The sequence below is a fragment of the Scaptodrosophila lebanonensis genome, unplaced genomic scaffold (assembly GCF_003285725.1).
Source record: "Scaptodrosophila lebanonensis strain 11010-0011.00,11010-0021.00 unplaced genomic scaffold, SlebRS2 tig00000001-arrow-pilon, whole genome shotgun sequence".
Taxonomy (NCBI): domain Eukaryota; kingdom Metazoa; phylum Arthropoda; class Insecta; order Diptera; family Drosophilidae; genus Scaptodrosophila; species Scaptodrosophila lebanonensis.
In genome coordinates, this window is record NW_022060529.1 from 10,997,004 (window position 1) to 11,023,457 (window position 26,454).

Below are 26,454 nucleotides of genomic sequence, written 5' to 3' on the forward strand. Positions count from 1 at the left end.
ATTTTATATGTGTGCGGGGCATTTAAATGAATTGCAAGAATAAGAAGCGATTACACAAAAATGGCTTTCCTTGAAGAAATTGAGGAGTTTCGCTTTTGGGCCACAAGCTTGGGCTGTACGCCAGATGTTCTCCCTAACGAGGAAGCGCTAAGATCGTAAGTTGTGTGTAGCAATAAATTAAAAATATTACAACAACAAGCACAATTGCACTTTGTAGCATTTTTAAGTCTCGTCAGAGCCAACTGTTTGTTCAAATGCAGAAGCGCGTGCAGCCGCGGCAACATGTACAAGAGACTCGCGAAAATTTACTTATAGCCAAGGTCGCGCAACATAAGGACAAGCCAATCCCAGCCTGTGGGCGAAGTTTCCTGCCACGCGAGCTCCAAACACATCTCATGATGCAGGACTTGCAGCGGAAAAAAGAAAATGCCGAAGTGTGTTTGGCTGAGACCAAGAAGGAGTTTGATGCCCTTGCATCATGCATCAAAACAAAGAGTAAGTAGTTAATATTGTGTAAATTATGCCATTTCTGAAGCTTGGCTTGTACTGCAGACATGCAGTCAATCAGTACGAAGCACAAGAAGGACCTACTTGAATCCAAATACAATTTGCTGAAGTTCAAGCTGGAGTCCTTGGGCAAAACTTATGAGCAAGAATTAAAAAGCAAGTCGCAAATACAGTCCACAATGCCTGTTAAACTTAATGCTAAAAATACTAGTGAAAAGAAAGCTGCTGAAGCAGTGGAACAAGCTCTCAAGGAGCTAGAGAGCTTTTACAACATTTGTGACGGCGGTAATAGCAATGGATCCACTTCCACCGCTTTCGGCGACACCAAAGAGCGTCTGTGGGCACAAATGCGTACCATCTTTAGCAACACGCCTAATTTCCTGGTGTTCAATGCAATCCTGAAATTAAAAGAGGAACAACTGCAGCATATTATGGAGCTTAACAAGACTTACAACAACGCTGATCCGCACTCAACTAGTAATGCGGCATACGTGCGCCCACCGCTGGACAATTTCGAAGTTAAGCTTCTGCGAACAAAGGCAGACTTACTGGGTTTGGTAGCCAAATATGTGGGTGCTCAAAATGAGGTCGTCCAATTGGAGGAGCGCTTTGCCAAGACCTATAGTATTTTCATTAATGAGCTTCAGAAGAAGGTGAATAATTGCAATGCCATCACCGACGATGAAACCACCGAGGACATCATTTCCGACTTTATTGTGCAGTACAATATGCGGAACTTTAATCGGGCTCGCAACGAACATCTGACGCAGCAGATTGAGGAACTGCGTCTGGAACTAGAGTCAAATGCTAAGATCTTGGAAAATCACGAGATTTTGCTCGGCTCAATCAAGCAGGTCTATAGTGACATCAATCAATCGGTTAATCGCATACAGTACGAGATGTTGCAATTGTCACAGATCAAGGAAAAAATAATGTATTCCAAAAACATGCTAAAGAACATCCTGGACGACATGCAGGCAGCTTCGCACAACCAGAATGCCAAGACGCAATTGCTCTCGACTAAGCTAAAAGTAAACAACATATCAATGATGGGTATGGAGAGCTTTAATCTGGCCAACGACAGCGTCTTCTCCAGCACCAAGCTAGACTTCGATGCAAATGCCAGTGCCATGAATATCACTTTACGTCGAAGCTTCGACAACACCACACTGGTGCCGGGTAACACAACATCTGCCACCGCTGCCTTAGTGGCTGCTAATGCTGGAGGGGCGCCTACACTGCCGTGTCATCTCACCGAACTGAATACATTTACTGATATGCCATTGGAGAAATTAAGTTGTATACCGCGTGCCTGGTAAGTGAGAGAGACGTGACTTCTACCAACATATCGTGCTATTTAAATTACTCGTTTACTCTCGACATTTTCAGCTCCTTCTTATTGTCACCCAATCCACTCATTGTCGAATCGCATGAGCTTGCCTCCACCATACAGCTGGCGCCTGGCCTGTTGCTAACACCCCTGGGCGCTTTGCAGGAAGTACGTAAACGTATTTTGTGGGCGTCATCAATTGCTGAGCACATGTCTGACCTGAAATTTAATTTGGATGCAATAATTGGTAAGCTCAGACTGCCTTGTCCCATCCGCTTCCGTTGCACAAGTTGTTTTAAATGCCACCCCTCACTGCACTTACAGTTGATCCACATGATTTTAAAATGAAGGCCAAGTGCCAAAACGAGCAAGTTGTGCAATCGCTGGACAACTTGGAATCTACGGGCGCAAAAACGAAACATTTGCTACAGAGAGCCGAACGAATTTTCCGATTCATCCTTCACAATCCCCTGCACCACTATGTGCCCCCTAAAAGATGTTATAATAACGCGACGTATGCAGACTATGAGTCGGAGTTTAACCTATATCATCGTATTGCCACCAATGGTAGTTCTATAAAGTAAACACGGTTATTTGAAGCCCAGTAAATAAATATTTCCCTTAGTTTTAGATGTGAAGTAAACTTTTTACGCTGATGATTGTTGTTTCATTGATCGAAAATAAAATATTAGAATTTGTAAAACATTTAGAGACAACTTTATATATTTACTATTTATATTTATATATAGCATTATATTTCTTCTTTTAGAAGGAACGTGTTTCTTTCTTTCTCTAGACATAATGTGATTGGATTAATTTCGATCATTTCCGATATTACGCAGGTACTATTGGCCTAGGGGTCGATCAGATAAGTTGCTTTCATATACCACACCAGAAAATGTCAAGCTATTGCAGTTCATCCAATAAATAAAGAGCGAGTTCTGGTTTTATTATTATTTTTTTTTTATTTCTTTAAGCTTTATTACAAAGTCGAAAATTTTAATATTTACACCCATAAAAAATGGGTAAAAATTTGTCGTTATTTTAAAGTATTTCGCATAGCTTAAGAGCTAAATGATGTACACAATGTGGTTGCTTCGTCTATTTTCGGATTCTCGTTCGATATTATCGTTATTTTTAAATGCACGTACATAATTCGAATTTTTTGAGATACGCCCTTATGACTAAGCGGAATTTCAGTTTTAGATTTGACATTGCTGTTGAAAATACTTTATTGTTTATTAAATAAAAATAAAATATTTTCGTAATTATGCACAAATAAAAACGGAAAGTATTTGGATATATGTTTGTATGGTATGTATGTTTATAATTGTGATGTTGAATTAATTGTTTTCCATTAAATTAAAAGTACATACAAATATAAAAATAAACGACGGACGGGTTTGATTTAAAATTGAAATGCTTAATTGAGTCTGTTGAGTTAACGCGCTAGTTCTTTTTTTACAAATAAATCGCTATTTGCTTAATAAATAAACGTTCTGCGCAAATTTTGGTGAACTATTCACTTAATTAACTTAACATAACACATAGGATGGACTTCAAAGTTTGGAACGTGGCGACTGAAATAAAAACAAAAACTTAAAACGAAACTAAAATTTTCTGTTGCTGGAATCTTGCGACACATTTTTGGAAGTTTGGAACGTGGCGACTGAAATAAAAACAAAAACTTAAAACGAAACTAAAATTTTCTGTTGCTGGAATCTTGCGACACATTTTTGGAATGTAACTCTATATAGACACCTATATATATGTATATGCTATATCTGTATTCGAGAGCGGCTTAATGGATGTATGTGTGTGTGATTGTTTGTATGTGCATGCTTGAGCATTAGCTTCGATTTTGCTCTGCGCACTTATCTGGAGAAGATTAGTGCGATTAAAATGCTAGCCAGAACAAAGGAAGTGCCCGCAACATGCTCGGCTCCGCCATAATACGCCTGACCGCAAGCCGGCGGGCACACTGGAATGATGGTCTCAAATAGGTTAACACGCGCCTCGGCCTCTCCAAACCGATTAGTGGCCTTGCAGACATAATCACCGTATTGACGCTTCTCGATGGTGATTACACGAAGTGTGGAATCGGTGTACTCATCGGCAGTGGCAAAGTGAGAGATGCTGTAGTGCTGGTTATTCGCCAGCTGGATGTCATCCTTGGTCCAGACAATGGCCGGTGGCGGATAGGCCTCAATGTGGCACTCCAAGTCCATGTCGTATTGTAGAGCCTGTCCGAGACGAGGCCTTGGCACAGTAATGACGGGTGAAAACTCCACCTCGACGTTGATGTTACGACGATCGCCTTTGCTCACGCCATTGTCAGCCACACAATAGTAGGTGCCGCGATCTTCCTTCTTCACCGACTTGATGCGCAACACGTTGCCCACATAGGTAGCGCTATCTGCAAAAAAAGAGGGGGAGGTATGGGCGGCTTAATAAAGTTTCCGAATGATACTGAATTTTGATGTTAAAAATGTTTCGTTCTACAGTCAGTTCTCGCCTCTGGTCGTGTCTAATGACACATTCAGAAGCGTGACAAGTGCCTTGTAATGGCTGATAGGTACATACATACATATCAATGCGACACCGACGCATATAACGGTAAATGATGCTCTTTTGTGTTTGCACAGCGAAGTGTGCAGACGACCCAGCAAGCAAGCACCCAGATTCAAATCTGATTTTAATGAGCCACCGCGGGTACATCCGTAACCGTTTACATAGTTGTGGGTGACCTTTTAATTGTCAATGCGTTTGTGTTGGTGTGGCTGGAGTGGCTGCCGGCTGGCGGCTGCCGTTAACAACAATAGCAACGTTAATGACCTTTAACAAGCAAACCATTTAGTCGGGCAGCTGCAACTGCCATTACTTCCCACTTAGGCCTATGCACTAAGTATATAACAAATACAGTTGTGCTTCTATAAAGCCAACTCGGAAAGGAAGAAGAATAGATAATGTGCGAAACAGTAATAAACTAAATAGTTAATGGTAATCAGTTTAAGAGATATATAGTACCATAATCAGAAGAATACAATATATCCATACACAATTTGGCCAGATTTCTTTCCTTATTTCAAAGATACTATAATAATAGTTATATAAATTTGAACCAATGTGGTTTGTGCGCGTTTTTCCAAGCCTGTACTTCCATTCCAAGCCTATATTTTCTTTCGGTGGCTTACAGGGCTTATAGTTGAATTTTTGTGAATTTGAATTCCGTTGCAACGAGTTTTGACTGTGAAGTCAGGCGTATGCGCCTTGGTAGCTAACGCTTTTCGCAACTTTGTTTTTCAGCGCTAATTTAGAAAAAAAAAAGAGCGCACGCACACAGCATACGTAGGACTAAGTGCATGTACGCCTTGGTGGCTGGTGGTCTGGTAGCTGAATGGGATTTGGCTTATATTAAGGTAGTGGTTGGGGTCGGGATTGTGCGGCGCCTGCTGCCTGGTTTTATTGCACAAAATAACTGAAGCGTAAACGTGAATGTGAATGCTAAGGTGAGCACCCACACACAGACAGACATACATACATACATATATAGATTGCTACCCCTCACCCATTTTCATAACCGGAAGTTGCCACTGCAGGCGAGTGCAATGCGCCTAAGCCCCTGTTTCACTTACACTCGCTTGTTCGCTCGCTCTCTCTCTCTGTTATCGTGTTATGGCGTGTGTTTGCGCTCATCAAGCTCGATGTTGTTGTTGTTGCTGTTGCTGTTACCGTTGCCAGCCTCTTCAAACATTTTTGAAAACAATTCAAGCCAAAACAATTGACACAAACTACACTAGCAACAAACATACCCTCTCCCACCACCCCCTTCCCCCTGCTGCTGTTGAAGTTGTTGTGTGCAGCGTGCGTTGACCAGACATTTAAGTTTTCTGGTGCTGCTGCTGTTGCTGCCTTCGCTCAACTGGAATGCCATGAAATATGCCTTATGCAAAATTCATTGCATGCGGGCGGTTGGGCGGTCGTTTGATTCCTTTTGTAACATTTCAAATTAATTGCGCTTGGGAATCGAAATATTTGATTAAAATTGGATTGACAGCACATCGTGCAATTGACGACGGTGGGAATGGGTTAACACACAATTGAATTGCATTTCTGGCATTTAAGTTGATGAAATGCTTAAGTTTAAGTTATCCGTTGGTGTAGTGCCTCTCATGCGGGCGACAAAAAGACGAAAACAACAGCCATGCAGGTCAGCAGTCTTAACAGAATGTTAATTAACAGGCAGAGTGTATGTGTGTGTGTGTGTATGGAAGACGCGTGAATGCTTAATTAGTTGAATGACTCACTTAATCCACATTGCCATTATTTTGTTGCAATGTCTGTCTAGTAATTTAAATTGCAGTAAAACCTCTTTAAAACAATCGTCTATCCATTGATAATTCTTTAAAATCATGAATTAAAATTGAATAGAATTGAAAGTCTTATAAAAGACATGGAGAAAAATCCCTTTTGTAATAAATAAAATATGATTAATTTGAATTTTTAATTCTATACCTAATTGGCACTAATTTGGAAGTCTATATAAATACTATATGTAGATAAATATACACCATCTCGGCTGGAATATCTCATCTTTAATAATTGGAGATATTTCAGTATTTAGGCAATATTATTAAAATAAAATACGAATTATTTTAATTTTTTAATTCTTCGAGTGACACCAGAACTCATCTGTTTTAACTTATTATTTCAGTTTCAATTCATTTAAGAATCATACTAAGCATTTCTTCTGGTATTTTCTAATAGATGTACTTTTGTCCTTATAGCGATGTTCTATAGTCTGATTGTAGAAACAAAATGAATGACATGTGAACTGAAATGAAGTGAACTTACCACTAACTATATTATATACGTATGTATGTATATACACATACATATATATGTTACCACAAACAGGTTCTGACTTGTGAAGAAACTCTTGCTTCCATTTCGACTTGAAGCAGAGCTCTCTAGCAGGCAAAGCATTTTGAACTTTAAGTGCATAAGCGTGACTTGCACGGACGGCCCTAAAGGGACGTTTCTAAGAGCAGCTGCAATAACAATAGCACAGTAACAATAATAGTTAAGTCGGTGGCACAACATGACAAATTGTGGGCCATAAAGTGTTAGATTCGAAAATGAAAGGCCTCATAAAATGCGTCAACAAGAGGCAACATTGAGCTGCAATTGCTGTTGCATGAAATTACATGCAAGTCAGGTAAGTAGCGCTGCCAGTGCCTGGAAAATATCCAAAACGAAGTCCAAACAAACATTCTTGGCCATTATAACGAGCGACATGCCCATGTGTGCTGTTTTGTTTACCAATTGAATGTTGGAATTTCTCTGATTTTGGGGCCACCGTTCAAGAAATGAATTTGGGGCGTATGCCAGTGGCAATTGTCTCGACGTATAATACTTAATTAGTTATTCGAGATCTTGAGACGCTCAAAGACGCAGTGAAGTGCGTTACTTTCTTTGTTTCGATCAAATTTTTATATACATACATGCGCATAATTAACATTAAACCAAAGAACTGCTGGCTGCGTCGGGGGCTTGAGTTATGACTCCATGTGGACGCGCCCATAAAAATAGCGTCCCGCCATTTCTGAATTGTGACATTTTGGGTTAAATTTATTAAGCGCATTTACACAACACATCAGCAACAACACCAACAACAACTATAACAACAAAGACAGCAGTAGAGGCAATAAAAATAAGTAATCAGAATGAGCTGCGCAAGACTTATTACATAAGTGAAGCGCGCACTTGAAAGCTGAGCAGCCAAAAAATTGCGCTCATTTTGGTGGCAGCTGAGGCAGAAACACAAATGCAACTGATCTACATAATACTATACTCGAACAAATACGTGTATGTATGTATATGTACATATGTACATGGAATGATGAATGGCCTTGCGGGCATGCGTGGAGTGAATTTGATATATAGGCATGTTTATATGATGGCGCGCTAATTAGTAAAGTAAATGTTGTATACATTTAGGGGTTCTATTTACATACACAATCAAGTGTCATGCCACCACGACAAGAGACATTCTGAGTGATAGAGTGTGAAAATAAAACATTTTTAAGGGTTAAGGCAACTGATCAAAACAGGGTCCAAACTAGCGTCATAAAGGACAGTAAAGCTAGTTCTATACCTGGACGTATGTTAGAAATTGCTAGCGTTTTGAATGATATAAATGTTGACACTCTGACTAGTATCGCTTCTAAAAACAAATAAAATTCGTATAAGACAGAGTTTCGACAAGAATAAATTATGTACCTAGTTAAAATAGATTTGAGATATTTTTTCCTTAGAGATGCAGTTAATTTTCAGCCGGCTTCTATCGCCTATGCAATCTGGACAGGGTAGATCGCATTGCCCCTAATCATACATTATTAATATGACAAATTGCGCTGGTGCTGGTGCATCCAAGCGGGATAGGCAGGCAGTCATCTCTGCTCTACTCAATTGCAATCAAATTAATGAGGGTGTTGAAAACATACCCGTGCCCGTGCTTGTGCCCGCATTAAAAGTCAGTTGAAAGGTATAAATGCATTGCGGCCATGGGGAGCATGGATATGGATACAGATACAGAAACAAAAACAGATACATGGGCATAACCGGAAATCGTGCGCATCCACCATATGCATCGTATGTATGAACATTTATTTGTATAAACTGCAGAGTAATTTCAGTTACTAATGAGAGAATTAAAAACACTTTGTAGCGCTAGGCTAGGCAGGTATAGAAGTACATATTCCTTGGATGCAGATGCATCAAGATGCCGTCACGATGACGCTGCTGCTGCTGCTATGAGTCTAATAAAAGAAAATGATGCATAAAGAGAAAAACAGACGGGCGCTGTAATGAAAACTCTGACAGCATTTGTTTGGGCCAAAAAGAAACCTGTCTCTGTCTCTGCGAGCCAACAACAAACAAAAAGCAAAAGAAACAGCAAGAACAACAGCACCAGCACCAGCCAGGCAATGTTTACGTCTCGGAGTCCCCTTTGGACAAACAACCAGATAAATTGTCAGTTAGAAGAGGCAGCAGCGACGAAGACAGCACGAAGAAATGAAAATTGTTCAGAGTGCAATGGCAAGTGCGAAGCGGCAACCTTTTGTCGACTTGTCTTATCACCGTCCGGCAGGTAGAGGCAAGCAACGTCTGCCCCGACATTGAAAGGATTCTAAAATGTAACAAGGCCTCGAGGTGCCGGTGACGATGTCGGTGTCGGTGCCATCATTGCACAAACAGCCTAGTCAGAGGAAACGCATTCAGGCAGGCTGCCCTTTTTTTTTTTTAAAAAAAAAGGGGGAACGGGCAGTGAAAACAAATGAAAAATTCTACATCGGTGCAGGTTCCGATGCACTTTGTTGAGTCTATATTTGACGACCGAGTGCGGGGCAGCTCTCAGTTGAGCGCTTCGTTCGCTTGACTGAATTTTAGCGGCCAGAATTTTTTTTTTTTTTGGCTGCACTATACATCACATTTTGGTGACCGTGTGTGCTGACAACATACGAGCATGCATTTGTTTTTATTGCATGCGTTTTTGTTTATGTTTAATTTGAAAACTCATTGGACGGCAGGGCCAAAGCTGCGTAGGCGCTAAACGATGCCAGGGAGCTGGGCGCGCTGGCTCGGAAAATTAGTGACAAGTTGCATGATATTCGGAAAGGGGCCTAGGACCATTTAAATTAGAAGGGTTGCTGTAGCGTCGATTAGAAACTATTTAAAAGTTGACGCTAGCCGTCGCCATTTTCTATCGCAAGACCGACCGTGTCTCTGTCGAGAGTTCAACCAAAAAACCACCACCGCGATGTGGATGTGGCTTTTAACTCCTCGCACGTTACACGGTACCGGTACAGGGAAATTAAATGGCATGCAAAAATATCCGTCGCACCAATCAGAGGGCCAGACAGTGAAATGAAATTTCCGAAATCAGCCAGCCGGCGTTAAATGGAAAAACGCTCTACGTATTCCACAAAAAACAGGGGGGTCGGGTGCACAACGTGTGTGTGTAACAATATGTGCACGTGTGTGTGTAAGGCCCACTATCCCATCTTTTTTATGGCCTGCGGCCATATTTGTTTTTCCTTTTCAATTTCCTGCAATTTGGGGAGCAGTAGAAACAGAAGCAGGAAAAAACGGCAAATACAAACAAAACCGTTACAAGGAAATGCTGTTACCGTTGGGAAAACGTGCGAGAAAAGCTGTGCGCGCAAAAAGAAGACGGCAACGACGAAAGCAGCTCTTCAAATGTCAACAAATTGTACCGGCCGTGGTTTAGAAACAATTTTAAATCGGTGGAAGTTCTTAGACCAATCTATTCTTTGTCTGAAAAATTTTTTTCATTTTCCACGAATTACATTTGTATTTCAACCCACAAAAGGCGTGAGGTATAAAATCCTAAAACTAAATTCGTTAAAAAACTAAAAAAACAAAAACAGGCGGTCCGGTATAACCTAGCTTATCCTAAGGAGTTAAAAACTTTTAAACTTTTAAACTTTTTTAGCCCCATCTACGAGCCTATTCAAGAGATTTGTATTTTCTAAGCCTAAGAACAACAGAAAGGGCTTTCGAATTTTAAAAAATTATTACGATAAGAACTTCAAATCAGTTACAAGCGAATATTCGAGAGCTGTGTACACACTGTGTGGAGGCTTTTTGTTTTTGTTTTTTGTGAAAGTTTTGCTGGCTGATTCTACGAGTGGCCTAGCTCATCCAATGCAATAACGCTTTACCGGCAACGCGAACAAACTTTTCCATGTGGAAATTATGAATGTTAATGCATAACGTGTGACTCATCATAATCAAAACGTCAACGCCCGCCTGCCCCCCCTTATTCATGCTTCTTCATCGTCATCGTCGACGTTGTTGTTGTTGTTGTTGTTGTTGCCGTTCATCATCATCGTGTGCTGGCAATGGGTGCGCATTTAATGACGTTTCACATTATTTTGCGCCCGCTGCACACTCAACTGCGCTTCGGCAGCGCTCGAGGCAAAAATCTACACAAACACACACACACACACGCACACTCTGGATCTAACTTGCCCTCTGGAACCCTTTAAGGCTTAGGAAAATCCAATTAAAAAGTGCACACTTTTTCGTTAGCTCCGGCTTTTTTTTTGTTCTTGCTCAAAATAAATCAACTTCAACTAGAATTTCTGGACTAACCAATGCAACGACACATTTTTGCAATTTATTGGAACACCTTGAAACAGTTTCCTGTTTGCTTTTTTTGGTTTCTTTAAGAAAAACTGCAAGCTTGTGCTAAAATTGTCTGTTCTTCCTGTCTTCCTGGCTGGGCGTAACAAACTCATCAACGTTATTGTTGTTGCTACTGCACACATATATCGAGCATATAACAAGCTCTTGAGACATGTGAATGCACCCACTTTGGTGGTAACGCATCAACCTTCAACGGCGACACCACACGACGCTGCCCACAAGCCTTGACTTTCAGCAGATTCCCCAGCCCCACTCCCACTCCCAGTCTCAGTCTCAGTTCCAGTTTCAGTCTCAGTCCACCCCCAGCCGATTCTCATCCCTGTGGTTGTATTATACACATATATTGCTGGCTTGACAACTTGAACAACGCACACAAGGACAGACTTGGTTGTTGACTTTTGAAAAGTGATTTTTTCGAGTACATTACACGTAGCTGCTTGGCAGGCCTTTTATTGCATTAAGCTCAACTACACACATAAACCGAATACTACACATTTATTATCCGAGTAGAAGTATATATGTATATGTATACAGGGCATTCAATGGACCAACTCAATTGAGTGTAGAAGCTTCAGTTGCTTTTTGTATAACATTTTCTGCCATTAAATTGTTCTTTGATGTGACCGGGTGGCAAAGATTTCAACTGCAGCATCCAACTCTAGCAATAGGAGCCCATCGCAAGCAAGTAGGAATTTCAATTCATGATCTAAATTAGCAATTCCCTTTCATAGAACACACTTAACAAAACTTAAACTGTTTATCTAGCCTAAACCTATATTATTTGTTGTTCCGATTACAAACTTCTAGAAGATTAAGAGAGCTTTTTATTTTATTTAAAATTTTCATAATGTTAATAATTTAGAATTAAAATTCAATTCACCGATAGCGTTTTAATCTTGCAATAAGCAATATTTAATAAAAGGCACAAGTTTTTATTTATTTATTTATATAATGCACAAGTTGAAGAAAATCATATAACAAAAAGTTGAAACATTTTCAACATTTATTATTTACTATTGAGACCTTGAGTCCTGGTGAATATTTGTACTTTGGCTATATTTTTTAACAATCTAAATAATAATGTAATTTGTTGGCATTACATTAATGAAGTGCGAGTGAAGTTGTATTATACGAGTCCATATTTTTATTGTGTTGTGGAAAAATAGTTTCGAAAACTAAAGAAAACTTAATGATCGCCAGCCACAGTTTAGAAAAATAATTTAAAGTTCTTATTTATAGTATATTTAATAATATGAAATGCTTGTTGTGCTTTTGCAAAATACATATTTTTTTCAATACTAAATACGTAACGGAAATATTAAGATAAAAAATGCTGTGTGTACTTGTATTAGTATAAAATAATACTTTTTTCTGTAAGTAATTTCAATACTAAATACGTAACGGAAATAATAATATAATAAAAATCCTTTGACAAATACAAAATAATACATTTTTTAAGTATAAATACTTATGTATATAGTATGTAGTATATTCCTTATGGATTTCCTGCTTTCTTTGTATAGTATGTACATATGTATGTGATATGCAAAAGTATTCGAATCTTCCATAGTTCAGTATGTAAACAATATTAGACATGCAGTTATTCAAAGACAATTGCATAAAGATACGAGAAGTATATGTATATGTCTGCAATGTCTGCAATAAATTTTGGAATGAGCGAGTGCCTAAACAAATATTGGCAAAGCCTAAAGGTAAACAAAGACTTTCGCATGTCGCATATATACAAAAGATATATACATACAATTTCTACTTGCAATGCCAAACACGCTCAACAAAAACACCGACAAAGGGAAGGGGGCAAAGGTTTTCCCAACGCTGCCTACTGTCTTTGTATGTATGTACTATACATGTATGTAGTCCTTTAATGCCAAGGATTAAAAAGCCGGTCTGACGTTTATACGACACCGAAAGTGCTAGGCAAATAATGGAATTGGTGGAAAAACGTGAACTTAGTGTGATAAGCTGGAAAATTGAATATAATGTGCAATTGTAAGCGCGTGGCTTATCTCGGCCATTTGGGTGGAAGGGTGGAAAGAAGTCCAACCAGTCGGAATGGGGTTAGTCATTGTGAAATTGTATAGCTTCTGTAAGTGTAACTGTGTCGCTAGATCAACCTACCGCAGCTGTTGGCCATAATAAGTAAAAGCCATAAACTTCAAGTAAAAGCCAAGCAATTAACAAACGAGTCATTCAACTGATTTTCCCTGCTTACAAGTATATGACTCAGAAGAGTTCGAGTTCTACAAGTGTGGAGGGAACAACGAACTGTCGCTCCACATACTACATAACAGCGATGGCTCATCAAAGAGGGGGCCCAGGTTGGAAAACAGAACCACAACTGCAGTTAGCCGGCGTCCCAAAGCCTCGCATCGGACGTTTAGTCATGTGGTTGGTCGCCCGTCTGTTGCCTTAGCAACCGACATTTGTAAACAAGTTTTTCAGTTCGTCAGTCGTTGGCAGTTGCCAGTTGCTGCCATCTTTTGACATTGTATATTATATATGAGTTATATAGAACACAGTCCAACACAAAACATATACACACACACACACCAAATGCCTCTGTTGCTTTATAATTTGCACTTCCTTTGTTTGCTTGTTTCGCTCGACTATAGGGCTACTTCTTACACTCAGAGAAAAGATACACGCAAAAATGTTCTTCAAATGCAACTTAGGGCATCTAGGCCTACTATACTTTTGAGCCGGTTTTTTGTAAAAGCACATCCTGCTTCTTTAAAATATTAAAGCAACTTTCCTCTGGAAACAGAAAATAATTCTTGAAACTATGAAAAAGTTTGGTTTGATGAATTATTGGCTTATTTTCATTTTGCAATCGTTTCTAAATATTAAATTTCATTTGTGACAGCTTTCTAAATTTAATGAAAGTATTTTCTAATAATGCGGAACTAATTTTAATCAAAATATTTTCTAATAACAAAACAATTTTCTGAGTGTACCTATATTTTTATGTTTGCTTTTATAATGTTGCCATGTTGCTGAGTCCACGGAAACCCTCCGCACAGTTTAATTAATCGCAAATACATATTTTGACAGTAGCCCCGGGGCCAGAGCACGGACAATATTGTATTTTTCATTAGATATTTTATTGGACCAACTAATTTGCAATTTGTTATGCGTTCTTGAGAGTTCAAGTGTCGCATCAATTGCGCATCGAAATTTTAAGCGTAAATTCTATAATATTCGAAACTCGACATTTGAATTTTTCAACCCTCAAAGTCTTTGGCTATTTAAGCGGACCCTGGGATTGGTTCGTGGCCCTTCACATGCAAATTGCATTTGTGTCTCTCTCATTACGAAATTGGAGTACTCAAGCTCAAGTTGTTGTAATTTGCATAAACGTTTTTACGCTTTAGTTGATGCTGCAAAATGCTGATGGCAGATGGGAAACTGTTGACTCTAACAATTGAAGAATTGACATTTCTGCGCCCAACTTAGAAAGAAAATTGAGCGTCAGCTTCTTGCAAATTTTGATCAAATTCGCTGGGTTGGCATTAAACATTTGGATTTCTTTATTTGCTAACGTTGCCAAGAATAAATGCATAGATGTGCTGGAAGTTTGGCCTAAAATGGCAGCACAACTCTCAAAGGGGGGAAAGCGGAAACTCACGTGACGGTAACGAGTAAGCGTCAGTTTGGGCCAAGGTGAGCTTTATTATGAATTATAAATTGTTATTGCTTCATTACCCATATATAGAATGTGGCTACCAATGTGGCCCATTGCTTTCTGCCTAGCTAAGCGTATGCAAGCGAATGAAAAAGGTAAAACGCCAGGTGCAAGCCACATGTGCTCTTTCTTTTTGTTTACAGCACAAATTTGTTGTCACACTTATTCCCACTTTCCCTTTCTACCGGTCTCCTAGTAAATGCAAAGTAGTTAATGCTTAACTTTGATGACTGCTGGGAATAACCAATTGATTTACATGGTTACGCGGCTCCCGTCTTACTCATGCGTTGCACAAATTGGCGCAAATGGCATGGACAAGGACATGAACCCCTTTGCATTAAAAAAGAGATGAAAAACAAACCCAACGGGCAACGGAAACGCTTGATTAGGGGTTTGTTATATATTGTGCTCGTACGTGTTTATGCTCGGGGCTAGGGCGTATCAGAGGCCCTAGGGTTGCTTGCTATGACAGGGGACAGGGGGCAGGGGCAGGGGCTGGCCCAGGATGCCCGAGAGTGCACCACAGCTTGTTTGTTTATGTTTTACAACACGTTTGCATTATATTCTATTTTTCCATGCATTCCCTCCCGGCAAGGGCTTTGTTTGGGCCGTGCCGGGTTTTACCTTTTTGGCTTGTAATTTATATATTTTGTATATTGTATGTATATTGTATTTTTCTGCTATCAAAATAAAAATTATGTAGCTTGCGCACACAACTTCGAAGGACCCCGAAGGCTGGCAGGGGGGTAGCTTTTAGCTTCGCGCATTCGCCATGCCTTTGTCTGATGTTTACTCTTTTCTTTCTTTATTTATTTTTTTGTTAATACATATAAGTATATATTTTTGGTTTTGTGCCAAACAAACTCAAAACCGTGTCTGATATGGCACCACGCCCGGCTTTCTGGCCCTTTTGAACAGATTGCACAGTGGTTGAATTACCAATTAAAAAACCAAATTTTAATCTTGTCAAAATAATAATTATCTCGAAAGAAATTATTTCTCGTAACCTGCGACTAAGCGAGAAAATAGTTTGTACACTAATTCGTTTCATTTAACCAGTACTGCAATCGAAAGGCAATAACACGAAGTTCGATTAATTGCTAAGCTGCTTAAAGATTAAACAGTTTTAAATTTCAATTCCAAATGCATGGCTGATTTTTAATCAGTATTTGATTCCAAATCTAATGAAGAAGCAATTCTTTTTGTGTTTGTTATGTTTACTATAGTGGCTGATTCAAAGTTTAAGCCTGGGAGGAAAACTCTAGTAAACCAAAATAAAGTTCTGATATGCTCTGATATGTTTAGGACATATAAACATATTACTTTAACGAAATGGTATTCAAAATTTAATTTTAAGATTGTAATTAAGTTAAGCTTTTAAATTACAAAGAATCTGAGGAAACTATTTTAAACGTATTTAGGTGCAAATTATTCCTACTATAATGATTTGAATCAGTTGGAGTTACACTATACAGTGCTGGAGAATCAGATTACATTTCTTATAATTTTGAATAATACAAATATATTAAAAAATATTAGATTAGTTGATCTTTTCCAATTGAAATGCCATTAAGAGTAAGTATTATGTAAAATTTTCCGATTATAGTCCCAGTAAAAGTAATTTAGGACCGAACTACTGCAGACGACTAAAAGAGAGTATCCTAAAGCACTGTGAATTGTTTTTGTTTCACATTTCACTCTCAACCAACCATCAACCATCAAACGGGCCTGACATGCAAACCGCGCCAGTTGGAGTCGGGCGTACTCGTAGGTACGTTTTCAAGTTGCGGAAGCAATTGCGCGTGCTGAAGTTGTCGAATGCATAAAAGCGTTTCCACTCCTCACATATATACATGTGCACATATTTCTGGTTTGTGGCTCGAGTGGTCGAGTCTTGTGCCTCTTGGAAGTCTGTGCGCCTGCTGCTGCACACCCAGGCGCAGATACAGTCTGAGGTCCGTACCCAATCCCAGTTTCAGACCTAAACACAGACGGCAGTTTTGTTTGTTTAAGCGCTTTAAATTAGAGCGTAAAAAAGTGTGAAACTCCACGCTGACGCAGGGTTGTGCCAGTGCACTGGGAAAAGTAAACATTGGAAATTGCTTTGATATGTGCACCTTGCCAAAACCACCAACCCACTGTCATCTAGCTCGCCCCTTTCTACTCCCCGCTTTCTATTTCCAACTCTTGGCCAGAGCATTTGCCTTTGATTTATGTACGCTTGAAGTTAAACCGTTCTGACATTGAAGTAAATCCATGAAGCGTGTCCAAGCCATTGTGGTACTTTTTTTTAGTATGGCATCCCTTCTTTGGCATACTCGCTTATTTTTTATTTTGCTGGGCTGGGCCTAAGTAGCTTTGAAGTGCAGCCGTCGCTCATAATTCCAAGGACTGCAATGGAGCATTCAGTGTCATTCACACACCCATTTGATAAAAAAAAAAGCAAAACTTTTATAGATTTAATGGCTCAAGTTGGTTTTTACACTAATATCTAAAAGGGCTCCATTTGGTTTCGATAAGGTGAGTTGCCCTTACCAGGCTAGCCGTAAAACGGCGTAATTAAGATTGCTTATAATTTATTTTCAGAAAGCTTGTCTAAGAGCAACTACTAATACATTTTGTAAGTGAAGGATATAATAACATGCTTGTAAAACATAAAGAACAAAATGTTTACTATATTATTGTAGTTATAAAATTAATACACGCTTTCTTTTCCAGCAAAGAAGGTTTAATTTCGAAGTTAGTTACAAATCCCTAAAAACTGTGTTCAGGATGCAATAGTTCCCATACAATTTGTTCGAAATCAGTAATATTAGTGATATTAGTGGTACTTCTATCAAAAGGATGTAATCAAAGGTTTATGTTGCCTATTCAAATCGAACGAATTGGGGCGCAAATTATCTGCTTGACTGACCGTATACGTTACTAAATAAATTTATTTTAGAATAGTGCCACAAGAGATACTTTTCTGCTTGCATTTTCTTTGTTAGACTATACCTAAGTCTGCACAATTACCTGTACCTAGGATATGACTAATAGCTTAGCCCTAAGCCACAAATGACGCTGCAATCTTGTTAGACTCATAGACCGTATTTAGATTCAATTACTGTCCGCTGCACAGATGTCTAAGCCTCATTTATGACTTAAGATAAATGATGCACCTACCAGCCATGTATCTGAGAAATACACAGGCAAGTTGCTAAGAACAAAAGAAAGAAAGAACAGGTACATACATACATATATACGTACAGGTATATATTTATTTAGATGGCACCTGTAGGGGATTAACAGCAGCTAACCTTGTACAAATGATGCATTTTACCTGCACTACAATTTGTTTTTATTAGCTTTTCAGACTAAACAACAATAAAAGAGAAATAGAAAGGCAACAGTAAAAGAGACCATAAAGTAGTAAGCGAGAAACTGTTGAGAATATTTTGCACTTGTGCGTGAAATTCCAAAAAAATACATACAAGTATATAAATGAAATAAAACAAATGAATTACTTGAAAAAGAGCGCGAGAGAATAACTGCTCGACACAGAGAGGGAGAGCCCCTCTACGTGAGTTTGTGAGTTTGTGTGTGAATGAGAACGCTATATGCCATGCATGAGCCAAGATTGAAGCTTAATCTGTATTGAACCTTTGGGTCAAGTATTATGCAAAGATTATAAATTAGCTATAGAATGCGTCAATATTTTGAAAACAACTGCAAAAACCTGCCCGGACCAGGTGCTATCAAAACTAAATGAGCCAACACGCACAACTAACAACTGTTTTATTACAACAACAAAAACATATGCCGTAGGTGACGCCTGAGTGAGTCACTGAGAGAGCGAGGGAGCGCCCAAGCCAGTGTGGAACAGCGCCCCAAAACGCAACGATGGGTTAAACACCTACTCAACGGCCACCCGACCAATTGACCAACAACAACTAAGCAGCGTGGTATAAGGGTCAGTAAATATTTTGTCAGGGGCATTGATACACTCAGAAAAATAAAAACAAAAATTAACTGTAAAACAATTTTAGACAATACAAAATTAATTTTCTTTAACAATAAATTACTGCACTAATTCAAATTTTTAGATAATGTATTTCTTTCAAAAATGTTCTTAGCAGTTTTATAAAAATGGTTGCATTTCTGGCTGAAATCACTTTCTTTCCCATATCGAAGCTTTAAGATAGATATGTACGCTACAGAATAATTTTCTGGTTTGAAACAAATTTAGTTTTAGAAAGAATATTTTCAAATTCTTCGGATTCGGATTTTTGGCATTTTGTTTAGTGTATGTATATGTATTCATAATTTAAGCACCCACAAAACTTACCCGTTGGCAAAATGGCATTGTTTTCACGACGCCAGGTTATGGTCGGAACTGGGTAACCGCTTGCATAGCATTCCATTTGTACTTCGCTTCCTTCGCTGGCCACAATCGATTGCGTTGAGTTATCGGATATGACGGGTGGGCGTCGCACGGAGAGTTTCACATTGGCGCTCACCTTGTGGACTGTGGAGATGACCACCTGGCAGGTGTAGGTGCCTGCATCTGTCTCCTGTATATCCTTGATTTGCAACTTATAGGTGGAAGAGTTGGGATCATAACGCAGCGAAAAGCGCGAATCTTTGATAACGAGTGTTGAGCCCGTAGAGAGGAAGACAGGATCTGAATCGGTCTTAAGGAAGAGCACATTGTACTCCTTGGCATATTGTACGGAGCAGTCGAACTCGACAGTGCCGCCAATATCTTTAATCTGTTCCTGAGTGATGTACGATATGGTGGGTGTTCTCTGAGCCTGTGCGTGCGTGGCCATTTGGAGCGCCAACAACATCAGCACTCCAATTCGTGCACTGGCCGTTGGCCACAAATTGTACTTTAGATTAGCGCGCCACATGGTGGAAATAAAATTATTGGCGAAAATAACAATTTATTTTGTTTTTGCGTGCACAAAATGTGGAACGCGCACCAGCAGCACCACACCCTTTAAAAATATAATAACGAAAAAGCGCGACGGCGACGTTGACGGCAACTTGTCTTGAGTGTAATAAACGTTTCGCTGCCGAAGAAAAGTCAACAAGCTATTGCCACTGAGCTAGCGCTAGCAGACGACTCCAAATAATAAAGCTAGCTTCTACTCTTTTCGTTACACGCGCACCGTGGATGCTGTTCACCAGTATAGCCGCTTTCGCTTACTCACTCAAGCTGCTTTTTAGCTGTATGCGCGCGCGCTCACTTTGCTGTCTCTGGTCTGTGTGTGTGAGCGCAAGTGTAAGCCCAGTTTAATAAATATTTATTCACTTTACACCGCAGGTAACAACCGGAATACGTCTGCACGTCTTGAATGTTGCGCCACGAATGTTTTTGCTCTTTTAAATGTTGCGCCACCAAAGCCGTTTGCCAGTGTGACCATAGCTTGTGTTTAGAAAATGCACAAAGCCTATTAAAAACACCAAAGCAAATACCGCTACTATCCATGTTACAATCCACATTCACAATAGATTTCACAGAAACCGTTAAATATCCTAAATAGAATAATTTATTGAAAAATGGATTTATGAATCTATAAATGAAAATAATTTGTTAATCTGTAAATCAAAACTGCTGTGTTTTCAAACTTGGCAGAGTTTGCGAAAAAGCGTTACCTAAATACAAGAAATTCGTGTTATGTGGAAATTGTTGGTTGATTGATTATCAGGAAATATATTTTTCTTTTGAAATTCGCTGTATATGATTTTTTCGTGTGTATGACTCTTCAGCGATTCTTCTTAAATATTTCACAGTAGCCACTTCGTTTTGACTAACCAGCTTAAGCAACACACCATCAGGACGCTGCAACAGCTCATGTGGTGGTCCAAATTCTACAACTCGACCCGCATCCATAACCAAAACACTGTCTGTCTCCATAACCGTGAGCAGGCGATGGGCAATGGTCAGAACCGTGCAATGCGCGAATTTTGTTTGAATAGTCTCCTGTATCAGCTTATCCGTACTAAAAAAAAAGTAACCGGGTTGAAGAACAAGAATGGAAAAATTTCGGTACAACGCTACTTACGCCGAGTCCACGTTGGCGGTGGCCTCATCCATAATGAGTATTCGATTGCTGCGCAGGATTGCACGGGCGAGACAAACGAGTTGTCGCTGACCCATACTGAAGTTGGCGCCACCATCCTGCATGTGGCAAGAGAGACCACCTTCGAGAGTGGCTACGTAGTCCTTTAACTTCACATCGTCCAAGGCACACCATAAAGCCTCGTCGTTTTTCTCATCAAAGGGATCGAGATTAAAGCGTAAGGTGCCAGAGAAGAGCACTGGATCCTGTGGTATGATTGAGATGCGACTGCGCAGGTCGTGCAGACCCAGCTTGGCTATGTCCTGGCCATCGATCTCGATGAGGCCATCATTCAAAGCCAAACGGAACATTGCCTGTATAATTGATGATTTTCCTGCTCCCGTGCGTCCCACTATTCCAATTTTTTGCATGGGCTGTATCTCCAAGCTCAGGCCTTTCAGAATGTAATTGTCCTGTGGAGCATATCGCATGCATAGCTCATGGAAACGGACTTGACCAGCCTGCGGCCACTCCAATGGTAATTTGACATTGGGAGGCGTTTCCAGCGGCGGTTCCGAAGGTGTTTCGGCATACTCCAATATTCGTTCCACGCTAGTCATATTGTTTTCCATCTCCGCCGTTTGCCGCATTCCCCACTGGCACATTATAACCAGCGTCATGGACTGCGTGATGGCTAAGCCCACGTCTCCGCTATAGAAACTCTGGTTGATGACAAGAAAACTGAACGTCACGAATAGTATAAAGAGCACACAAATGAGATCGGTCCAAAACGAAAACGCCCGATTCGCGCTAACATATAAAAACAAAGCCGATGAATTTGTATTTTGGTGCTGATGAAAAGTCTGCTCCAGTTGTGGCATTGCATCCAATGCTCGTATGGTGGTGAGCCCATGGAAGGTCTGATTGGTGTGCGAGTATATTGGACTGCGTGCTATAAAGTAAATAAAAATAAACCCTATTATTTATATATTTCGAATATCTTTCACATTTGATATGGTAATGAAAAAACAATGTTTTTTTTTGGTATTAAGATTCATTTTCCTTCGGCAGCTATGTATATGATATACAACTAGTTCACCGGCTTAAAACATATGCAAACAATAGCGATTATATAGACTGACATTTTTATAACGATTCGTATGGGATTTCCCCCCTTCCTCCTTCTAGTAGGCCTAACAGTATACGTATAGGGTATTATATTTTCAATACTAGACTTACTCATGCTTTCAATGCGTTTCAGACTCCGACTGGCGCCAATGTAAAGCGACCGGCAGAGGTACAAGAGCACCACCATGATGGCAGCGGGAATAAGTAACCAATAATTGGCAATTGCTACAATAACCAACACCGCCACCACATCCACTAGAAACTGTCAAATAGAGAATGATGTGATAAGTTTACTTTCTTTTTAGTTCCATATTCCTAGTTCTCTAATTACCTGCAGGGAGTCCATCATGGCCTGAGGCAGAGCCACGTCCACGTTTTGAATGTCGCTGGAGAAACGATTCAGAACTCTACCCGATGGATTCGCATTGAAGAAGTACATGCAAGCGCGTATAATGCCCCTAAAGAGCAGATCATGTAAGCGAAGAGAGATGCGCAGACACATGAGGAAGAAGCCGAAGGTTCGCAGCAAATAAAGAATTAAGGTACAGACCACCAGCACTGTATACCAGGTTACCATTTTCGTTCGCGTACTTTCGTAGTCCCCTATAGACTCGACAGCTTTGTCTTCCTCCCAAGTAGCCCACTTGGAAATAAAAATGTCCATAGCCGCTTGACAGGCCCTGGCCACTATAAAAAGCACTAGAACTAGGCAGACCAATAGCGGCATACCTAAGGCACTAAAATAAGACTTATATGTGGCAAAGCTCACAGCACCTTGAGCTTGCTGTTCGGCATGAATATCTTCGTCCTGATCATTCAGATCTTTCGATTCCTTATCCAGCTGCTTGGAGTGCCTGTCCACCTGGCTGAGAGCTCGCTTCACCTGCTGTTTGTCCGCCTCGATGGCCTCCATGTCAGGAGCGGCGTGCTGGCAAATAATGTCCTTCAGTAGATCGTAGCTTCCCTGTTGGAGCAGGCGACCAGACTCAAGCAGCAGAAGGAAGTCGACATGCTTGAGTAGGTCGACATGATGGGTGACCAGTATTCGAATTTTGTCGCCCAGAAAACGATTGAAACACTTATCCATCATCAGCTTACCCACTTGAGCATCGACGGCGGCCAAGGGATCGTCAAAGATGTAAATATCTGCTTGCCGGTACACGGCGCGGGCCAAGCTAATGCGTGCTTTCTGGCCGCCGCTGAGACTGATGCCTCGCTCACCCACTATGGTGGCATCGCCACGGGGAAACAGCTCCATGTCTCGCTCCAGCTGGCAGGCATGCACCACCGCCTTGTAACGTTGCTCCTCGTAGGGCGCAACGAATACAATGTTCTCGCGTATGCTGCCCTGGAATATCCAAGGCTCCTGTGGTGCATAGCTAACCTTGCCATGCACTTCTACGCGTCCCTCCATCAACTCCAACTCTCCCAGAATGGCGTGCAGCAGGGTGCTCTTACCCGCGCCAACGCTACCCACAATGCCAACGAATTGGCGCTCCCGTGCCTCAAAGCTTATCTTCTCTATGTGTGCCCGACGCTTCTGCTCCGTGGTGGGCTTATCCCAGCTGGCTGTGACTTCCTTAAAGCGGAGTGACTTTGTGGCGCTCTTAGTGCAGTACAAACGACCCACCTGGTGAGCTTTTTCAGGTGTATCCAATACCAGAGCTGGATTATCCGAACCACGGCAGCCATCACCGGGTGGCATCTCGGTTTGTTGTAGGAATTCCACAACGCGACGAGCGCAGACCACAGTTTGCGCCCAGGTATTAATGGCCAAGGGCCAGAAATGGAGAAGGGAGTCATTCAGTAGAGAATAGTAAGATGTTAAAATGAATACTTTTTTCGATGTAACGACGTCTCCCGTGTAGACATATGCGATGAGGCTAAGGAACAAGGACACCGCTGATATCATGTTAGTACACTGAAGGGCCGCATAGATGCTCATGGATCCCCGGATGGCAGCCACTTCCTTCTTACGCACCGCTGCTATCAGACGGGCAAATGATTTTTCCCAAGCATACATCTTTATCACTTGAATGGCGGTGATGATTTCGTTCATCAGCTTGACGCGTTTGTCCCTGTGGCCGGCAGAGGAGGTTCTAAAGTGGGCAGCCGCCTTGGCGGCCCAAGCCTGGAGTGGTATCAGCACCACAATAAAAACAATTCCAATAATTGCTGGCCAGCCAACTATAGTGTACATTATGTAGCCAAAAATACAGGCCTCGACGGGCCCCTTCCACAGATCATGGAAGAAGTAGAAGGTTAGATCGAATTGGGGCAAATCGATGGACATGGTGGATATGGCAAAGCCACCCATGCCATTATTATCGGCGGTTACACCAGCTCGCAGACATTTCCGGTAGACCAGACCGGCAAAAGCGAGTCTTATGCGAGTGCCCACCTTAAAGACATAGAACATGAATGGGTGGAAAAAGACTGATGTGATCAGGGAGCACAAAACAATGCCCATTGCGTAGAGGTAGGCACTTTCCTTACTGATACTCGTCTGGCCCTGCGAAAAGTAAGAGATCAGACCACCAAGCAGCAATGGCTGAAAGGCGCTGATAGATTTATAGAATTTTAGTTGTTTTGTTTTTTATAAGTTCTTTATATTAAATACTCAAAATTGTTGGCGAAACTATCTCGATGATAAGATGCTCAAGAAAACGAAAAAGTTCCCTGTTATATTTACACCTAATTCTGTTTTTACACGATTCTGATTTAACACGGTTTGACAATTAAAAATGGTATACAAGTATATGGTTGCCAGTTCCATTCCAGTTTTTTTTACACGACTCTTTCTGGAACCAATCTATCGTTTAAAAACTGAATTAGGTGTATATTTTTTCAACTTCAATATAGTGCTTATTTTTACTTTTGTTATACACATACGTTTTCGAAAATGTTTGTAAACCGTGAACGAGAAAATGTACTTTCTATGTACTCCTAAATGAATTAATATGTATATAATATTTGTTTTTAATATATCACTTCCCAACCCCATTTAAGTTATTTCGTCGCCTCAACCCAGAAGATAATATTTTCGCCGAGATAAACATTTTTATTATAATAGCCATCACTTACTGTATGGTGATCTCCAGAATCGAGTAGAGTACACATATGGGCACAAATTGCCAACCATATACTCTGAATATAAGACGCAATGCATTTGGATGCTTACGTTTAGATTCCAGATTCCACGGCTCCAACAGCTCTAATGTCAAGTTTTCGCTGTCGAAACTGGGAAGATTCGAATACAGCTCGTTGGTATTCAACTGATTGCGTCGTCCTCTTTGGAAAACAATGCGTGTCCATCTGGAGAAGGAAAGCCATATGTACAATAGGAGTAATAGCTCAGAAAATTTATAACCTTATCGTATCTTATCGTTCTTCAAAAGCTCAGGCACTAAGGCTCCTAATGCAATCTGACAATACTGAGCCCCAGCGCTACAACGTGATAATATGCACTACACACAGGTTATTATAGATATACGTAGTATGTGCCCAGGTTGTACATTTTGGTGTTCAACATTTTGATATTAATTTAAAATTTCTTAAAACCCTTTCTTTTCTAAATAAAAATGCTTACTACTCGTTTTTGGAAATAAAATTGAATTCGAATCTCTGGAGATAAATAATAAATAAACAATCAAAAATGTATAATTCAAATTTGTATTATTGGTAAAAAAAAATAGTAGTATACTAGTTTTCCATTAGTGTTATAACCCAAGGACTTAATCCTTTTTTTTTTTTTGGCAGCTTTGATTCTCCACAATCCCATCGAATTCGGAAATATAACAGGCTTAAATAGGTATGCACAAATAGCCGTATTTACACATTCGAATGCAATTCCACTGGTCCACCCCAATCACTAGTATTTTGAAAACCTTATCCACATTGGATGTCACTTAAAAAACTTATTTGGTCTTATGTTATGTCCACTGTTTATTCGCCGTCGCTTAGGTCAAGACACGAAATTTCATAAGCACAATGCCATTCAAATTAATTCAAAGATTTACGTATTACAATTTTAAAGAGAAAAACTTACAAAAAAAACCATTTCGATAATATATTTGCACTAAGAAACGGATTCGATTCGCGTTTAGTATTATTCTCCTTTAAGGAATTCATCGCACCATTCGACCCGCTCCCAGAGGCTAGCGGATTGATAATGGCTCGCACTGTGAAATGGTTTCGTTTTAAACAGTTAGTGACGACTAGCGTCATCAAAAACATTTGATTTGATACCAAAATTTTTTGCACTAGGCACAACATAGCATTCATTAAGTGTGTGGGGAATGGTTCACTCTAGGGCTAATACATTAGATAATTTAAAACGTAATCGCCGCCATTAAATCGCCCATTATTGCAGAAATATGAACTAAACGGGGGTAGTACTTCATAAATTTGGCTGGGAATTATGGGATGAAAGCAATCTGTTAAGAAGTAGGCGTGATAAAACAGATAAGATGCGCAGATTTCGCTTTTGTTTTCAAACATTTTCC

At 40.2% G+C, this 26,454-nt stretch overlaps 3 protein-coding genes across 3 annotated transcripts; 1 reads left to right on the forward strand and 2 right to left on the reverse strand.

Moving 5' to 3' along the window:
* The first annotated feature begins 14 nt into the window (after positions 1 to 14).
* Positions 15 to 2,542, forward strand: LOC115632317 (augmin complex subunit dgt5). The gene is made up of 5 exons (XM_030529424.1): positions 15 to 155; positions 218 to 495; positions 553 to 1,822; positions 1,897 to 2,084; positions 2,162 to 2,542. Exons 1-5 carry the CDS (start codon positions 61 to 63, stop codon positions 2,419 to 2,421), a joined length of 2,091 nt encoding a protein of 696 aa, XP_030385284.1. The 5' UTR covers positions 15 to 60; the 3' UTR covers positions 2,422 to 2,542.
* Positions 2,543 to 2,776: 234 nt separating this feature from the next.
* LOC115630878 (lachesin) lies at positions 2,777 to 20,106 on the reverse strand. Its single transcript, XM_030527490.1, has 2 exons — positions 19,102 to 20,106; positions 2,777 to 4,253 (listed from the first exon to the last, which is right to left on the reverse strand). The coding sequence occupies exons 1-2, from the start codon at positions 19,664 to 19,666 to the stop codon at positions 3,712 to 3,714; spliced, it is 1,107 nt and encodes a 368-aa protein (XP_030383350.1). The 5' UTR covers positions 19,667 to 20,106; the 3' UTR covers positions 2,777 to 3,711.
* A 357-nt stretch (positions 20,107 to 20,463) lies between these two features.
* On the reverse strand, positions 20,464 to 26,104 carry LOC115634835 (probable multidrug resistance-associated protein lethal(2)03659). The gene is made up of 6 exons (XM_030532756.1): positions 25,998 to 26,104; positions 25,034 to 25,264; positions 22,281 to 24,510; positions 22,061 to 22,211; positions 20,825 to 21,773; positions 20,464 to 20,761 (listed from the first exon to the last, which is right to left on the reverse strand). The coding sequence occupies exons 1-6, from the start codon at positions 26,078 to 26,080 to the stop codon at positions 20,464 to 20,466; spliced, it is 3,942 nt and encodes a 1,313-aa protein (XP_030388616.1). The 5' UTR covers positions 26,081 to 26,104.
* Between the last annotated feature and the right edge of the window lie 350 nt (positions 26,105 to 26,454).

Bases quoted from the DNA above. Each gene is read 5' to 3' on its own strand.
- LOC115632317 (XM_030529424.1), top strand. From the start codon at position 61: ATGGCTTTCCTTGAAGAAATTGAGGAGTTTCGCTTTTGGGCCACAAGC. The intron at 156-217 runs GTAAGTTGTGTG...TGCACTTTGTAG, and splicing joins AACGAGGAAGCGCTAAGATC to CATTTTTAAGTCTCGTCAGA. The intron at 496-552 runs GTAAGTAGTTAA...CTTGTACTGCAG, and splicing joins ATCATGCATCAAAACAAAGA to ACATGCAGTCAATCAGTACG.
- LOC115630878 (XM_030527490.1), bottom strand. From the start codon at position 19,666: ATGTGGCGCGCTAATCTAAAGTACAATTTGTGGCCAACGGCCAGTGCA. The intron at 4,254-19,101 runs GTAAGTTTTGTG...CTTTTTTTGCAG, and splicing joins CAATGCCATTTTGCCAACGG to ATAGCGCTACCTATGTGGGC.
- LOC115634835 (XM_030532756.1), bottom strand. From the start codon at position 26,080: ATGAATTCCTTAAAGGAGAATAATACTAAACGCGAATCGAATCCGTTT. The intron at 25,265-25,997 runs GTAAGTTTTTCT...TTCCTTCTCCAG, and splicing joins TTATCGAAATGGTTTTTTTT to ATGGACACGCATTGTTTTCC. The intron at 21,774-22,060 runs GTAAGTCTAGTA...TTTACTTTATAG, and splicing joins GAAACGCATTGAAAGCATGA to CACGCAGTCCAATATACTCG.